This window comes from Equus quagga, chromosome 4, assembly GCF_021613505.1.
Source record: "Equus quagga isolate Etosha38 chromosome 4, UCLA_HA_Equagga_1.0, whole genome shotgun sequence".
Classification (NCBI taxonomy): domain Eukaryota; kingdom Metazoa; phylum Chordata; class Mammalia; order Perissodactyla; family Equidae; genus Equus; species Equus quagga.
In genome coordinates this window covers 28,127,249-28,146,542 of record NC_060270.1, presented here as the reverse complement: position 1 = coordinate 28,146,542, position 19,294 = coordinate 28,127,249, and the positions used below count along the sequence as shown (strand labels likewise).

Genomic DNA, 19,294 nt, shown 5'->3' with positions numbered 1-19,294 from the left:
AAATTAACAGTCACCTTAAAAAATAAAAAGCACTAACCAACTTAAAGAAATAACATTTTCATTAGGAAATTCTTGATTCATTCTATAAGTATTTATTGAACACTGGCTCTCACAATAAAAATTTACCATGATTAGCATTTTACAAATCTCGAGATATTTTCACATGTAACCTGGTATTGTATAGCATAATGGGATTTATACATTATGGTCCTTATCCTCAAAGAATAGCATAAAAACATGTTCACAGATATCTATAAACTTAAACAAAACAAAAATCACTCAAAGTGATTATTTGGGAAAGAAGGAAGCCAAAGCAATGCTAACATCATAATATATTAATGATAATACAACAGCGAAGAGTGGGAAGGAATCCTCCTGCTGTATTCCACAAATATGCATAACTTGAAGAAATTGACAAAAATACAAAAAAATTGGAAGGATGAGTAAATGAAGACTATGAAGTAAAATGGAAAGAATTATGATTGTTTAAGAAGGAAACAAAGAGGATGAGTTAAATACTATTGTTTGAAGTACAGAAAAGTTTTTATGATGAAGTTATTGAACTGAATCTCTTTGCTGATAGAGGGAAAGAAAACAAGCTATGATCCAAATAAAAGGTGCCATAAATAAACAAAAATGGCAGCTTCTTGCTTGTCAAGGTAATAAAAATTGGATATCCTGAGATGTTTTATTAAAAAACAATCACCTATGACACAAACTTTTCATATAAGGCTGACATTTTGACTTCATTAACACCCTCTAATAAATAGTCCATTTTCATGGCTTTATTCTGTGAATCTAAATATTACTCCAGAAGCCACAACATCAATAGTACAGACTAAGAATTTACTTAAAACCTTGACTTTAGCTACCCTATGGGAAAACTAAAATGTCCAAAGTTACGAAATTCTCCCAAAATGTGTGTGCCATGTTCATAATGTATGTGTACTTGCACAAAGACATACAAACACAGACTTAAGCTGTCAAACAAAATCACTGTAATTTCAGTACTGTTTGAAATACTAAAGCTCATCTGTAAAAATGACAAGTGAAATTCAAAGTAAACTTTGCAATTTTCTTATCTGAAAAGTAACCATAGCTTTTTTCTGAATGAGATTTTTAAAATTTCAAATTCCATCATGACAATATAAGCCATAGGAAAGTATCACTTTACAAACTCTACCCTAACGGCCTTAATCTGAGCAGAAGCAAAAGTTTATTTCAAAATAAGTTTTCAAGTAAAATCTAGTTAAATGTGTAAGCACTATAGTTTACCCCGTGTGCCCTAAGACGGTGGCATGGTGCAGTGGTCCCCGCCCTTGTACATCTCTTTGGTTCACATTAGCACCATTCTGCAGGAGAAACTCGCACGTCACCAATGAGCCCTTAAAGGAGAAAGGCGATAACGTACAAAAAGCAATCAATGATATATTTCTATTAAAAACAGAGTATTTACTTCATTCTAATAGCCTTTCTATTCCATTCTCCCGAAAAGAAAAAATATCACCCAGTAACAGCAGAGAAATGATATATTATTTTCTTCCCAAGAACTACATCTAATAGGGATTTAATATGCAGTTTGTGATCTAGCAAAACACACTACTTTCATTACCAGAATTCTCTTCCATTAAGAAAAAGAAAAAGGAGCCTACATAATCAAAGCAAAGCTTGGAAATCACTACTAGCTGTCTCTATTTTTCAACCCATCTCTTAAAGCAAAGAATAATGCTAAGGCTATGTTTAAAATGAATTATGATTTCTTATGTTTCACTACCACTGAAAATCTCAATGTACAAATTCATACCCCTAATACAGCCTGAATAAGTGGTGTTGCTTTGTTTTCCTCTGAATTAGCCCAGTTCACATCTGCACCATGAGCCAAAGCCTCAGCCATTTTAGGAAGATTTTTTTCATACGAAGCCCTATAAAGCTGGAGTCCTGGATTAAGATGTTTGGAGTCAAGAAACACAGATGAATCCTGCCTTTCTCCCTCTGAAAAGCAAACACAAACACATCAATAAAAATGAGCTCTTGGCAAGGAGGAGGAGAATGGGAAGTTACTGTTTCATAGGTACAGAGTTTGAGTTTTGTAAGATGAAAAGAGTTCCATGGATGGATAGTCCTGTGGCAGCACAATGTGAACACACTTACTGTCACTAAACTGTACACTTAAAAATGGTTAGGATGGTAAATTTCATGTTATGTGTATCTTACCACAATTTTTTAAAAAACAAACCCTTAATTGTGTCACAAAGTAAAAGTTGTAACATAAGAAAGCACTAATTTAACAAAATGAGCTAATGGGAGATTTTCACAAAGACATTTTATTTCCAATAAACTAATCACTCCCCAGTCACCTTTCTTTTCTTATGAAGACACTGATTGGTATGCCAGGACTTTGTGGTTTTGCCAGTATTCAAGGGCTAGGTTAATTACCCTGTACTAGATTAAAATTAGGTATATTCCTATAAGCCTGAACTTAAGGACTCAGAAGAGGCAGTAAGAATTCCTAAGGAATTTTACTAATAGACCAAACTTCACTTTATTCCTAGGATGGTCCAATACCATCACAACTTGCAGTACAAGCAATTCAAATAGTTTGAAGAATGCTTACTACCCTGAGTGTTCTGGAAGACCAAAATCACTGAAATCATAAAAGAGAGAATGGAGTAAAGCATAGGTCAGAAGAAAAACCTAAGGGGGAGGGAGTTGCTGATTTCTTTCTCTTGATAAGAAAAGACAGCCACAAGAAAAGATAAAGAGTAATAAGACATAAAGTTCATGTGGATTAAAAATTATCCTTAGCTATTAACAAGGCACTTTTAAAACAAATCATGAAGTTTAGGAGAATGTACAGGTTGGAGAAAGCTTCCACATATGAAAAGAAATAGCTGCTTTCTCATTTGACTATATTACTCCTCCCTTAGTACCTTCTAAAAGACTAACCACTTCCTTTAGAAACCATCTAATCAAGACTAAGCATTTACCACATGCATTTTTCAGCCAACAATACCAATTAACAATGTATTTCACCAAAACTCACCAGGCTCATATAAACTATTGGCTGACACTGTAGAGGGTAAAGATTCTCTTCCATCATCAGAGCTCTGCTGGATTCCACTGTCATTACTTTTAACTGTTTTAAAGAAAAATCAGCTAGTGATTAAAGTTTGAGCCATTAAGAAAACAATCTGCCACAAACAACGAGGTTTTAAAATGAGCTCTGATACACCAATGTGAACTCAACCACCACCAGGAGAATACATTTAACACAACTTTAATCCTTTCGAATGCTTAGCTTATCAAAATATGAATCAGTCACAAAGCTTGAAAATAAACTTATCTTCAGAGTCATAACACATCTCACTACCCCGTATGCCAGGGACAGTAAGAGCTTAGTTTATTGTACGACTGTAAGTAATGTGTAATTCTGAGACAATGGGTAACATCTAGAGAAATGGCCACACCGCACAATGACCACTGGCACAGACTTGGAATGCTCCACAAGAGTAGTACTTACTACTACGTAGTTTTGAAGAAGTATCAAAGTAGGAGAAGAGTGAATCTAGCTCATCAGGACAGAACAGAGACTCCCGCCTGGCCTCGTCGCTATTTACAGCAACCACTGGGGACATGCAAGTTAGCAAAGCACAAAGCAGGCCGTAAGAAGGGAAAAGGGCAGGAAAAAACGTTACTGGGAAAAATTTAGGAGGAAAAAAATAGGAAGGATATTAAGTGGTTAATCAGATATTTAGGGCTTTTTACTATGAGATTTATAATCCCATCTCCCCTCGCATTTTAAGCAGTTTTACTCCTTAGAACATACACATTACCTAGAAATGTGAATTACCAAGACACTACAGTCATGGGCTGCCTAACAACCTTTCAGTCAATGACAGACTGTGTATACAACAGCGGTCCCATAAGATGAGTACCACATAGCCTAGCTGGGTAGTAGGCTTATTCTCCAGGGTTGTGTAAGTGCACTCTGTGACGTTCGTGCAACAACGGAATCACCTCAGGACGCACTTCTCAGAACGTATCCCTGTCGTTAAGCAGCGCGTGACTGTATTTAAATTTAATTGCTTTAAGACACAACGTTTTCTTAGAATATGTAGAAGTAAACAGATTTTTAGTATTTAAAAAATCTACAATAGCTACTAATTCAGAGATTAAGAAAGAGACTTCAGCTTAAGATTTATCTGCACAACAGGTAAGCTGTAATACCTGAACTTTGGAGAGATGCTCTGAGTTGGTCACCTGGCCCAAGTTTAGAAATGCTCAGCCTCTTTTCTTCACAACTTTTGGAGATAATCTTTTTTTCCTGCTCAGGAGGTGATGATGACATAGAATATTTATCCACAAATTTCCTCTCCACATATTTTGCTCTGATATATGCCTCTTTCTCCTGTCTGGTATACATAAAAATGTCATGATGTTCTGCTTAATCTCTTAGCATGGCTACTACTGAAAAGAAGCCAGTGTATACTGACTATTTCAAATAAAGTCACTAAATGTAATTCTAGTTAAAACTGAATTTGTGACAGTGTGCAACATATTTTCCTTCCAAATATTTAATGCACTATGATTTCATGTCCAAATAAAATACAAATAATTAACTGAAAAAAAATCACAAGTATTAACAAGGCACTCTCGTATTCTCTTAATTTCTGTGTTCATTCACTTCTATCTATATATTCCCTTGTGCTTTTCTAGAGAATGAAAAACATTACCAAACAACTATAGAAATTTATAGAAATTAATTAAATTTAATCTTTACTCCAATAAATAATGACACGTATTAACTATCACTATTGATGGTCATAATTTTTCATAAGACAACTACTTTAAAACAATATAGCATTCCTAACTTAAGGGGGAAAAAAGATGTCACATTTTAAACTTTTGATTTATGATACAATCATAAAAAGCTACATCTGTTTTATACCTTTCCTTTCTTATATATTGTTAAAATGCTTAGGTCTTTGACTAAAACAGGATATTTCAAGGTCTGAAATACCTCAAACAGCCATGCTTTAGCAAATAAATAATCGGATTTAAGTGATACCAGTTTAGAGAGCAATAATTTTAAAATAGTATTGATTATACATAAAGATTTAGTCAAACATAAAATCTCAACATAAGATTACGGCAAATAAAATTTTAATGCTAAAAACAAAGAATCATAAAGACTAAAAACAATATCAACAACAAAAGCGCTCATGTACCCTGAAAGCACTCTTAGCCACTTGGTTCAATGAGCCTCCATATGTAGAAATGGAAGTATAATTTCAAACACAGCAATTAAGTATTATCTGCAAAAAGAAGCTACCCTTTTCACCTTTAATTCAACATCATAATGCCATGTATGAAGTATGTGATTAACAAATATTTGCTGAACTAAGTCAAAGAATGTAAAATTATTCATTGTAGGTAGTAGAAACTTGATCCTTAGACACATTAATGAACAGATTCCCTTTTAAAAGGCCTGCCACTAACATAACTTTGGTCTACTTTAACTGCTAAGCGCTTTCATATTCATATGTAGCCTTAATTTTTAAGATTCTCTTTCATCTGGAGACTATAATTGATTATCTGATCAATAAAACATAATTATCTAATTAACATACCCAAGAAAGAGACAGCCACACTTAAACAGTAATGATCTCTTCTAAACAGTCTATCTCAATATTACATATTACTTACAGTAAAATAAAATCATAGCTATATTCCTGATTAGGAGAAAAAAAAAGGTAACACATGAAGACAGGTGAAATAGTACCTTTGTCCTGGTTGTGGTTTCTTTATTCCCATTTTTTCCACTTTAGCTTCATAAACTCGATTTATAACATCATTCCCCAACTCACACATAAGCTGTTTGGCAGGAAAATAGAAAAACAAGCGATAAATTCCTTAAAATACTAAAAAAGTCATTAAAGCAAGTTTCTCGTTAATGCGTCCGGTCAATTCTGACTCCTAGCAACCATGTGTACCGCAGAGCAGAACTCTGCTGGTCTTTTTTGCACCATCTTCTCATCTTCCGGTGCTGTATCAGACAATGCTCTGCTGCTATTCATAGGGTTTTCATGGCCAATTTTTCAGAAGTGTGCAGCCAGGTCGTTATTCTTAGTCTGCCTTAGTCTGGAAGCTCCAGTGAAACCTGTCCACCATGGGTGGCCCTGCTGGTATTTGAAATACCAGTGGGATAGCTTTCAGTGTCACAGCAACATGCAGCTGTCATAGTAGGATGGGTGGTGTGGTTCTGACTGGGAAACAAACCTAGGCAATAGCAGTGAGAGAGCCAGCTCTTCACCACTAGACCACCAGAGCTGGCCATTAAAGGAAGTACAGCTAATTAATTCCTTTGTATATTCTGTAACTGCTCATTCTACAAAGTTTAAAGTTAAAACAAAATGAGACAAGGACTGAGAGCAGTATCACCATTCTGCCGTTCTTCACCAGAATACCTCCTCTAGAAGTTTACCACTCCTACAAGAAAGGGTTTCTCCTCACCCATCTTTTGCTAGTTTTCTATCCCTCCGCTATGACTAGCACAATACTGCATATCATTCACAATGTCTGAGAAATTAACTGACAAAAGAAGCCTACGGCAAGACAGGTGAAATTTTAAACAACTCAGAATTGAAGTAAACTATTTTCTCCTTACAGTTTATACAAAAGTATTTCAAAACATAGTGTTTAAAAGTTTTGGTCTTTGTTGTTTTTTGCTGAGGAAGATTCGCCCTGAGCTAACATCCGTGCCAATTTTCCTCTATCTTTTTTAGTATGTGGGCGACCAGCACAGCATGGCCACTAAGAGAGGAGTATAAGTCCACGCCCAGGAACTGTACCTAGGCTGCCAAAGTGGAGCACACTGAACTTAACCACTAGGCCACTGGGGCTGGCCCCTTGGTCATTTTTTTAAATGTATCAGACACTTGTGTTTCAACCAAATTTCCTAAATTGAATCCACTGAGTTCACATCTACACATAAAGTTGATGCAGATATTAGATTTCTACCTCTTAATCCTCCACTTTCTTCTCCTTTGAATTCATAACAATTAATAGAATCTATCTAAATAGGGCTCTACCTTACGAGCCAATTTATCACTTTCATTAGGTGTTTACACAACAATTCCACACAGCAAATTTTTCAGTTTACACAACAGACAGGATTACCAGCTTATCTATGGCTTGAAATAAAAACACAAGCACATTAAGAACACAATTTTCAGAAAGAAACAAATGGAGAGTATACTACAACCTTTAAACTGAAGTATTTTTTTTACAATATGGTAAACTAAGTGGTGGGAATTAAAAGAAATACACTATTAACTGATACCAGTTTTGTAAATCTTATTAGAAATCCAGTTGTGATCTAAAATTATTTATGACATTTTCACAGACATGAATCCTTACACAGGGAAAAGGGATGTCTTGGTTTGATGACTACTACCCTGACAAATATAAATTTGCAAATGGTCCTATGCTAAAATAACGCAATGATAACAACATGCTATACCAATCCATTATGGAGCTTACTATAGCACTATATCTCATGTTTTTAACAAGAATTTATATAATTATGAAAGATTAAAATTAAGGCACAGAATCTAAGATATTTTTTGAGAAAACATAAAAATATAGGAACACTGGTTTCCTAAAAAGTGAACTGACTTGGAGCTAAGAGTTTTATATAACTTAGCAATTTTTAAAATCCAATATGAAAACACCAGATTTGCCAAAATACCTTCAGATGTGTTCCAACACAAATTAGTTCATTGTTAACATTGAGAAACTCATATATTTGTAAACTAAGATTCTAAAATTCTGACTTTTTATGTGAAAATATGACATGTTCTTAAGCAAATATTTATTTTACCTTTAAAAGTTCAGGTTCCCAGGTGTCTAAAGTTAAAGAACGTACTTTTGAAAAATGAACTCCAAGACTCCTAAGTGGAGGAAAAAAAGACTATTAATATATGAAACTATCAAGTCTCTACTCTATTTGCAGATTATGCAAATTATTTTTCTCTTTTAATGTGACATAGTCTCCAATATAGCCCTCAACACGTGTATAAGCAGGGATAGATCTTCTGGTTTATAATGAATGGTGAACCAAAGTCCTCAAAAGATTTCACAAACCAAAATTTTAACCACTTTACAAAAATAACAAAGAGATACAAACTGGCAGTCAAACTGGGCAATTGAAAAGGGCTCTCTAACCAACAGGACATGATAATTTATAATGCGTGTTTATCCAAAAGAAGTGTCTCACACTAGGATGGCCTACCCACCGGTGAATCCCAGAACACTCAATACACAGGGTGATGCCCAGGTTGATGCTGGCCCACCGCGGGTCTGCCAGACCACAGTCACAACAGCTGGCATTGCCAGGGATGCACTGGACTCGCTGCAGCGCACTTTCTCCTTTCAGCAATTTGTCTTTTGACTCATTTGCAGAATCCAGGCTTCCTGTGGATGGAGATGATTTCTTATCCAGCTTCTAAAAGAATTAAGAATTACTTGTTTAAAAAAAAAAAAAAAAAGATTGTAATACTATACTGCACACTACATGCTCCTAACAAAAGCTTTTCCAATCAATAAATTGAAGGCCTATAATGGGCCTAAGCTGGGCACTGTTCTAGGCATTAGAGATTCAAGGATAAAAAGATACAGGTTCCTCCATCAATTGGCTTTTAGCCTCGTGGGGAGAAACATACAAACATTGAAAATTACATGTGTGTATACATACAGGAAAAATAACTGACACAATGAACATATGTACAAGATAGGAGGGCAAAAAGAAAGGGGAATACTAATTAAACATGCATGGTGAGAGATGGAGGGAGTAAACACTAGATTATTGAAACTCAAGAATAAAGTAAATATTTTATACCAAGTTTTTCCAAAGTATTCAATGAACTGCAAACAAGCTGTTTCAATTAGTGCAGTGAAAACCTGGAAACAGTATGGCCTTTTACTAAAGAACAGATTGATTACATAATTATAATTATGCAGCATATCAACAATAGAATACACAATGTCTAAAAATCTCATGGGCTATTAGGGAACCAGGAGAAAAGCAAAAGGTGGTGGATAAGTAAAAAGCTAATTTTTTAAGTGCACAGCAAAGTCCATACCAATAATGACCAAACACAAAGATACAGTTTGGGGATCCTAAGCAATTAAAAACATGATCTAGGGCCAGCCCTGGTGGCCTTGTGGTTAAGTTTGATGTGCTCCACTTCAACGGCCCGGGTTTGGTTCCTGGGCACAGATCTAGACCACTTGTCTATCAGTGGCCATGCTGTGACGGGAGCTCCCATATAAAATGGAGGAAGACTGGCAACAGATGTTAGCTCAGGGCAAATCTTCCTCAGCAAAAACAAACAAACAAACAAAACATGACCTAAAAAGTCTTCTGGTTTAAAAACATTTCAACCTTAACAAGCCAGTATTTTAGTATAGAGTCATTAGAAATATAATTTGGCCTTTGCCTTGTCCTTCCTGAAAATTCAATTCAATAGCCATTAGGTGGGGCCAAGCAAAGAAAGTGTGGGGAGACGGCATTCCAGAGATCATTGAGCTAGGTGAGGAGCATATCCCCAAATGAGAGCAACCCCATACAGGTTGCTGGATCCAAGCAGGATAAGGAGGGTATCTGCACAGGGAGATAGCCCAGCAAGGAAAGTGAGAACCTGAGGAGGGAGAGGAATGCGGAGTGGGAGTGCCACAACTGGGAGGTGTCAGAGTCTGAGTCAGGTGAGGGAGCAAGTGGCAGCAGAGAAAGGATACTGCTTACATACAGGGGATACTGATCATATAAATAAACATGTTAAAAATAAATGGGAGCCAGATTTCTCTCTGCAAAGAAAGGAGTTATTTATATGGAAAGGGAGAGAATTAGAACAAACTCTGTTGTATTAGATTAGAACTGGAGATACCAATACACATACTAATGGTTTTCAATATAAATAGATATATAAAGAAATATAGACGTAAAGGTATATATGTGTATATGCATACATATATTCCTTTATCTTGGTTTCTAAAAACATTCCCCACCAAAAGGGACTAGAGCTCTTCGGAGAAACTGCTGATTTCAGAGCTAGTACAAAGAAAGTACAAGAAGATGAACCCGGAACACCTCATCATGCCTAGAAATTAAGAACTGAAAGATTAATGAGAGCATGTCAAAAGGATATAGAAGCCAAAACTCCACTGGCCAAACTTAGGTCAATCTAAGCAACAAAATAAATAACAATAGTAATGGATTATAACACACTGAACAAAATAGGGGCCTATCCTAACACAATTACATTAAAAAAATGTAAAGCTTGATGGGGAACAGATTATTTACATAGTCTCAAAGTATCTCTCCCACAAAATACTTATTACCTAGCAAAGTAACTTTACAGCAGAGAAGTCTAGCAGACACTACCTTAATCAAGTGATCAATGTTAACATCACCAATAATGGGAAAAATCAACATCAAGTGCCACTGAGAGGATGCAGTGAGAAGAACACAGCATCATTTATATATATTCCTGCCAAAGATGCATAACTTTGTGACTAAACATCAGACAAACCCACATTGAGGGACATTCTACAAAATAACTAGTCTATAATCTTCAAAGTTATCAAGGTCAAGAAGGTCAAGGTAAGACTAAGGAAGTATTCCTGACTGAAAGAAACTGAAGAGTCATGACAGCTAAGCGCTACCTGTGCTTCTGGACTGGATTTTTTGCTGTAAAGAACATTACTGTGGCCGGCCCCTGGCTGAGTGGTTAAGTTCGCACGCTCCAATTCGGCGGCCCGGAGTTTCGCCAGTTCAAATCCTGGGTGTGGACATGGCACCGCTCATCAAGCCATGCTGAGGCAGCATCCCACATGCCACAACTGGAAGTGACCCACAACTAAAAGTACATAACTATGTACCAGGGGGTTTTGGGGGGAAAAAGGAAAAATAATTTTAAAAAAATATTAAAAAAAAAAAGAAAATTACTGGGACAAATGTTAAAACTTGATCTTTGGGAATTAAATGATAGCAATGTTTCAGTGCTCATTCTTGATTCTGATGGCTACAGCATGATTATATAGGAGCATGTCCTAGGTTGTAGGAAGTACTCACTAAAGTAGCAGTGCCAAAAGCATCATTGACATAGACATCCCCTAGCTTGGAAAGTGAAGCTCGGAAGGTTTCTATTTTGGCTGGCTCAGCTTTAACCTTGTTCCCAGAAGCATCTTTGCCCTTCCCTTCTTCCTCCACATGAAAGCGAAGGTTCTCCAGCAGGATGACAGACCCTGCAGCTGGGTCAGCACAAGCTTTCTCCACTTCTGGGCCCACGTAGTCCTTCAAGAACAAAACATCCTTGCCCAGCAGAGACTTGAGTTCAACAGCAGCTGGCTGCAAGGAATATTTGTCAGGCATGGGGACACCATCAGGCCGGCCCAGGTGGCTCATAAGAACAACTGACTTGGCTCCATTGTCCAAGCAGAATTTGATGCTTGGGACAGCAGCCTTGATCCTCTGGTTGTTCGTTATCTGGTTGTTCTTCATAGGAACGTTGAAGTCCACTCTCATGACGACCGCTTCCCCTTCACGTTCAGCTTGTCCAGCGTCAGCTTGTTTGAAAGCGACATCTTGGCAACACGGCGGCGGAAAAAGGCTGTGGGCTCAGAGAGCTGCGGACGAGGTTGCCGACTCGCGCTGGGGACATGTGCGGAACCTTTTATTTTTCTTTTTAAAGATTTTATTTTTTTTTCCTTTTTCTCCCCAAAGCCCCCCAGTACATAGTTGTATATTCTTTGTTGTGGGTCCTGCTAGTTGTGGCATGAGGGACGCTGCCTCAGCGTGGTTTGATGAGTAGTGCCATGTCCGCGCCCAGGATTCGAACCAATGAAACACTGGGCCGCCTGTAGTGGAGCGCGCGAACTTAACCACTCGGCCACGGGGCCAGCCCCCCTTTTTTTTTCCCAAAGATTTTATTTTGCTGTTAAAATTCTTAAGAATTCTTATTTCCAAACTAAAAATTCCACACCCAACCAAACTATCAAACAAATGTGAGAATGAAATAAAGACATTTTTAGACATGCAGGGACTCACAAAAGCCTCATTTTCAGGAAGCCACTGAAGCAAGTGGTGAGTTCCATTTCTCAAGACTTACTCATGGCCTTGCTCAAAAGAGTTTGTAAATTCATTGGGAAGAAGCTGAAGGCAGACTATGCCCTAAGACTCCATATCCAGCTTTCCTTCTCCAGGGAGACTTCAACTAAGAGACAATTTGAACTTTCCCCTTTTGCTTCTTACCTAGTTTTAATTTTAAATACCCTTCACGTTCATTATTTTATTAATTAAAATATTGTTTTATTATTTGTTAAAATATTATTTATTAATTAAAATAATAAAATATTGTGGGGAAAAATACATCAGAATACCTGTCAATTTTGGACATATATTCAAATATTGAATTAAAATGATAGGTAAAGTCAAGAGAAATAAACAAAAGAGAAATTGAATCTAGATTTTACATATAAAACCCATTTCAATTACAAAAATCATCCTCCATAAAAAAGAATGTCATGGGTTAAGGTGGTCAAAAGGTACGAACTCCCAGTCATAAAATAAATAGGTCATGAGGATGTAAAGTACAGCATGATGACTATAGTTATTAATACTGTATGGCATATTTGAAAGGTGCTATGAGAGTAAATCTTAAAAGGTCTCAATACAAGAAAAAAAGCTTTTGTAACTATGTACAGTGATAGATGGTAACTAGACTTATTGTGGTGATCATTGCATAGTGTATACAAATATCAAATTATTACGTAGTACCCCTGAAACTAATATAAGGTTATATGTCAATTCTCAATATCTCAATAAAAAAAGAATGTTATAATCATACAATGTTGCAACTAAAGTTAAAAACTTTGGCAATATATCATCTGGTATTGCAGTATTGTTTACTAACCTCTGATTCATCACCCTTCTCTCTATAAGCAGTAGCGATACTGGTCTGAACAGCTTTAATCCATGCCTGGCGCAGCTTTTCAGAATCCGCCTGAAGCATACAGCTTCTAAAATGAAATGACGTCGTTTTTTCAGATACAAAATTAACCCCCCAAAAAATAAGGTTTACTTTTTTTGCCCATTTTGCTATTTAATAATTTTCTAACAATAATTTCTGTTGAAAGGTTTTATTTCACCTATCTTCACGACAGAGTATGTTCAAAAAGCAATCAAGGTACCAATGAAATAAGTTACCTATTGAAAACAAACTTTAAATTTACCATAGAAACATACTACCACTACTAATTTTTTCTATTGGGTAGAAATATGAAATGATAGTTATCAGAGAAATTGATCTAATGTATGACTTCAGTTCATCATCATGAAAGCTAAAAAGTTTTCATATGGCCACATCAATAATCTTTATGGAATATAAAGAACATGATACCGGGCAGAAATTACATAAATATCTGACTGTAATACCTATAATCATTAGTGAAATTTCCTTTTAAAATACTTTTTTCCTCTTTAGCACAGATATTCACTAGTGAAACACAAATCTTTCTCTATTCTGGAAAGTTCTTTAAGACAAACTATAGAAACATAAAGCAACTTCCAAATTCTCTAGAACCACTCACTTTGTTGGAGAGACCACCTCAAAGCAGAATCGTCGTTCTATGTCTTCACAATGCTTCACTGTGCAGAGCCGGAGATCTTCCACTACCACAGTGGGGTTATCCTACATTAACGAAACAAAACTCCCATGTTTTCAACCTAGGTTTTAAATCCTACTACCAACAATGACATACTTAGAAATATTACTTGGAATAAATGGTCCGATTTTAAAGATTTATATTTTATCTTATTTTAAATTAGAGATAGAAGTTATCAACATAGATAGAACTAATAAAAGTAATTCTGTCCTGTTAATAATTTTACCTGCCTCATAAAATTGCTGTATAAGGATTAAATGAAATAGCTTATATAAAAGAGCTTAATTAATTTACAGTTGAATATATCATTTACAAAGGCTAACTAGGTAAAAATCAAGTCATCAATTAACTAGTGGTTCTTTGTTTCTATTTTTAATATTCTCAAGTCACACGTAATCTCAGTATGACTTTTAAACAAATAAAAATTCCTCACCCTTAGTTCAGAAAAACAAATACATAAAAACAATATTAACAAATTTAGAGGTTGCTATCTAAATTACCTCAAGCTTACTAAATTTAACGGCATTTTTAACCTTTCTATATTATCACCTTTGGCCCTAAGGTGATATTTCTTAAAAGACATCTTTTCCTTCAGCCTCAAAATAGTACTACGGAGTGGTAGTGTTATTCCTGTCACACAGCTGAACAAAGAAATATATGAAGAAATAAAAATAATAATTCTGGGACACAGAAAAGTCTATTTCAAAGCTGTGAATTATGAATTCAGGACTCATAATCGCTCTGCTTTTAAGGATGGTATGCTGATGCTTTCCACTTTTGAGTCTTCTTTAACACATCCAAAGATAAAACTAATATGCAAATAATAACTTTGCACACGAGCATTTATGAACTTCAACGCTTTATCAAGACAAGTAGATAAAGAACTGAAACTGGGCACTCACTGGGCTTTCACTTCATTACCTAATAAGACACCTACCTTGAACTTTTTCTGGTAAACCAACTGATTGTTCTGTATTGAAAACCAGCGTCTAAATAAATACAAAATAGATTAAGTTTTCACAAACATAATTTATTTCAGTTGTTGTTAGAAATGAAATATTTGGGAAAGCACTAGAAAGTCAGTTTATGGTAATTATGTTTTGAAAAGTGTATTGTTTTCTTTTGCTTTATATACACTGATGTCAATGAGATAACTACTGAAAGTAAACAACAATTTTAAAACCACAGATTAGGAAAATAAAATTACTATATTGTGATTCATTTTATGTCAGAAATTTAAATGCTAACAAAAGCTGTTATCCTTTATGCTATCACCAAATAACTGTTTTAAAGTAAAAACTTAGTTTTCTGAAGTTCCTCAAAAATAATTAAAATCCTTCCCCTCAAATAATTGCTTTTATTATAAAGTACGAATAAATTTATACTGTAAATAAGACTATCCATCTGCATACAGTAAGACATTGAAATAAATGGTGCTTTGTTTTTAACCTTTCTGTAGCTAATTCAGCAAGCATTTGATTTGTTAAGCAAAACGTGAAATTAAATCATCATTTTAGAACTGATATCAAACAGGAGATAATCGCCAATTTACTTTGCCTTACTTTCATATAAACTACTTCAAAGCAGAATAATCAAAGTTAACTAAAAATGCTTCACCCAACTATTCATATTTTTCTGCTCTTTATTGTAAATTATCATGCAAACAATTTACTGCAATCTTCTTTGGAAGAAAAAGCTACACTAGGTATGACATATTTACTAATTCTAATTTATTAAAACAGTAAAAGGACCTAAAGACTTACAAAAAAAATTTACAGCCAAAAGCCATTCATAAAAGGAAGCAAAAATTCTCATCAAGCATGAAAGGTAAAACAATATTTGAGTCATTATTTTAAAATTAGTTTCATGAGATGATTCCTATTGTAAACATTAGTTATTAATCTATTAGCAGATAGAGATTCTACCTTTTCACTGATACTAATACAAAGCACTAGAAATTGTATTTAGACATATTTAGAATTTCTATTTTAAACAGTTAAGTTAATTCTCCAAAGCTGAGAAAATAATTACATGCTTTCCTATTTTTAAGCTAGACAGATTGTTAGGTTTTCTTGCTACTTAAAAAAGTATCATCTTTACCATTAAAATAGAGATTTGTTAAATAAGCATCTAGATAAAACCAAGTGAGTTGCCTCTAAACGCAAATCATCAAGAGGCGGGCTAGAAAAGGAAGAACTTCCGGGTTTCTTTGCTTTGGGACACATAGTTGGTTAGAAGTGTTAAAGGAAATGCCTACAAACACACAAAATGGTGCAGCCCTGCCACATGGGATGACACGCAATGGAAACAATCTCTGGTATTGATTACAAAGTGGTTTTTTTTTTAAAAAAAATCACTTTAAGTAAGGTGAACTATATTAATAAAAATCCTTATGTTTTATAGTAATCATATCATATAATTTGATGAAAAACTACGAAGAGTTTTATCGCACAAATGAGAAACACCCATAAAACCATGTGAACTTTTCATGCTTCTGAGGTTTTCAAAAAATAAATTTCTTTTGACCTGCAGCATCTTAGGCTAATAGCCTCTAAAAATAATAATAAAATACTAGATAAAAACTTATGTCTTTTGTCAGAGACCACTTCCTCTGATTATTAACTTTACAGATCATATACATTTTTGAAAGCTACTTTCCCTGCCATCGAACAGCTTTTGGCTGACTTTCTCACATCAGCAGTTTTTGAACACTCAGGAAAGATACTATAAATTCATCTTAATTTGACAATGCCTCCTAAGGAAAAAAATCATGATGTATGCTAGGTAGAAAAAAATTTTCAATTTCAATTACTAAGATCTGTATGTCTTATGACATTATTTCCCCTCCTCTGCCATTAAAAAAAAAAAAAACTATACTCATTTACATTGATCAAGACTCTAATAGCTAAGTAAAAAGGATTATAATTTTTAATTGCTTCTGTAGATAACCCTAGTGATTATCAGCAACATTTCTAATAAAAGAAAAAATGAGATAGTTCATAGACCATGGAAAACAGAAAAAGTACTTAAGAATTTAAGCTCATGCCATGTACAATTTGAAGACACTTAAAAGGACAATTATATAGCAAAAAAGACAAACTTTGGAAAGCATTGTGCTGACAACTACACTATATTCTACAAGATTCAGAAACTGACCACGAAGCCAAAAAATAAGACAGTTTTTTAAAAAGGAAATTTCTTGGTTCACTAAGAAAAATAAAACACCCACTCCACACCACAGTATATCTATCTCACATTGAAATAACTCAATAAAATAATATTTTAGACCAAAATATTAAATTCATAAACAAATATTATTAATTTTAAAATATTAAATTCATAAACAAATATTATTAATTTTAAAAGTCTAACAAGAGCTTCCAGATGGCAAAATTTGGGGGAGGGAGGGAAAAAATATATAAAAAATAAATCAGGTATCTTTTACCACATTTGACCACCAGTCCCAGAACTGTGACTTGATATCAAGAATATGGGTAAAAGTCAAACTTCTAAATATGTAGAAGTTTTATCAATAAAACTGTACAGATGATGGATTTGTGCACACATTCATATAGGTGCCAAATAGGTAAACATTTAACAAAACTAAAAGCTTGAACATGTATGCTCCTTTATCTCAATTTGAATTTACTTTTTCACAGGGAAAAAGACCAACATAGTAAACAAACAAAAAAAATCTAGGAACTGACAATGTTTCCTTACAACATAAGTAATATGGTTATTCTCAAAGGGATTATTTCCTAGTTACTGTTTAAAATTTTTCAAGAAACTTTACTAGCTTATGTCCCTTAAAAAAAAAAGATATAAAGGTATTCAAATTACTCAATCTATATCTTCTTCTGGTAACTATAAACACATCAAACGTTCTTTTCCAGATTAAAACAAATTGAGGAGATGGGCAATGAAAAGCTATAACTCCATTTCTCAAATATGTTTCTGTTTTCTTCCCAATTTAAAACATAAGAGATTTTATATCCATTGCAAGTAATCCAACAGAAATGCAGGTTAATTATGAGCTTTCTCGTGCCAAAGAGGAAACTGGAGTAAGGTAAGGGTGAGGGGAAGGAAGCCATTTGGTACCTGATATGATCGGGCTTTTTCCTGTCATGTGAAAAAATGGGGCAGGATTAAAACATAAGGGAAAGGTGGTAAAAGAATGAAAACGCAAATGTGCAAAATAAGCAAAGGACTAGCATGATACGAAAATAAAGCAAGAATTAAAGGAATAAGCTTAAGCTCATAACCTAATAAAATAGTCAAAAATATCTTGCATTTTGTTCACATTTTATACATATATGCATTTGTACAATTAATTCCAACTGCTAGGAATCTGCATCACTAATATTTCAGCATATTCAAACATTTTCTTCAAGTGTTATAGTACAGAAAGTTCTGGTAGGACTTAGCACACTTGGGCATACTTCTACTATTATTTTCTGACTCTATCATCACAGCTATGAAATATAGCTACCGCCTTAACTTAATAAGCTGCTCCTAAAAAATTAAGGGATATAATCACTATGGATATATCTATATAAACCTGAGAAAAAGAAAACTTTTCACAAGGAAAGTGGGATCACTAAGAATTTCAAAGATTGTAAGATATCATCAGCCAAATAAACCTTCCTCCCACCTGCTCACCCACTTGTCACTAAATGATAGCAGAGACTCTAAGGCCACACATAAGTAGAGTTTATCGTTAATCTATGTATACACTTCTGAGTTTAAAACAAAAAGCAAATAAAAATAAAAATTTATATCTGTACTAGCAGCATACGGAATGCTTTAAGAAACTGTATAATACATTTTATGCTTTGAGCTATATTTTCTAGTTCAACAAAGACTGAGCATAGCATACAATTATTCAGCATCTTTACCAGTTTTACCAGCTTATTACTAAATAAATTATATTAATATTTAATTGTTTTCCTTTTTCATTCATCTTTCATGAATTTATCACGAAAAACAGAAGAGAAATGCAGGTTAATAGTAATCTATCTAGCTCTGCTTTGAGCCTATCGTGAAGCTGCCACACTGAGAAAATGGCCTGACACAGAAAGATTACTTTGGTAGATCTCACGTCTCCAAAAAATATACATTATAGACATGTAAGAATCTTAATAGACACAACAAACTTAGAGATTTGAAAGCAAGCAGAAACAAGCTCAACAATTCACATAAGATACAAAACCTTTCACTTTTTATGCTACTTCAATCACATCACACAAAATATGATCTCTTCAGTTAAATTTCATATTACAGAATGATGCTTTCAAGTTATACCTAGATTTTATGAAGCACAGGGTCAGGTTTTAAAACTATTGGGAATTCCTAGTCAAATTCACATTTCCCTCAGGAAGGAGGTCTTTTCAAAAAGTTGATTTTGAAAATATTACACACTACTATTCCATAAAACTATAGATAATGGAAAATTAGTCATTTCATATGATTGGTATCTTATGGTGACTACAAAAAAAAAACTTCCCTAAAACTAACCCACAAACAATCTAAAACAAAATAGTTAGTGGGCAGAAAAATCTTTATGTTTGAA

At 34.4% G+C, this 19,294-nt stretch overlaps 1 protein-coding gene across 2 annotated transcripts in view; it reads right to left on the bottom strand.

The window, feature by feature from the left end:
• Positions 1-19,294, bottom strand: part of ACAP2 (ArfGAP with coiled-coil, ankyrin repeat and PH domains 2) — a 144,341-nt gene that overhangs the window by 12,557 nt on the left and 112,490 nt on the right. The window contains exons 11-21 of one of the 2 annotated variants that reach the window (XM_046658218.1): positions 17,824-17,844; positions 14,663-14,714; positions 13,651-13,751; positions 12,975-13,080; positions 8,298-8,506; positions 7,883-7,952; positions 5,783-5,874; positions 4,228-4,412; positions 3,044-3,136; positions 1,805-1,992; positions 1,276-1,385 (exon numbers count right to left, since the gene is read on the bottom strand). In XM_046658218.1, the coding sequence (XP_046514174.1) occupies positions 1,276-1,385; positions 1,805-1,992; positions 3,044-3,136; positions 4,228-4,412; positions 5,783-5,874; positions 7,883-7,952; positions 8,298-8,506; positions 12,975-13,080; positions 13,651-13,751; positions 14,663-14,714; positions 17,824-17,844 (1,227 nt within the window). The remainder of the gene's footprint in view (positions 1-1,275; positions 1,386-1,804; positions 1,993-3,043; positions 3,137-4,227; positions 4,413-5,782; positions 5,875-7,882; positions 7,953-8,297; positions 8,507-12,974; positions 13,081-13,650; positions 13,752-14,662; positions 14,715-17,823; positions 17,845-19,294) is intronic. The other variant, XM_046658219.1, reaches the window with a different exon arrangement.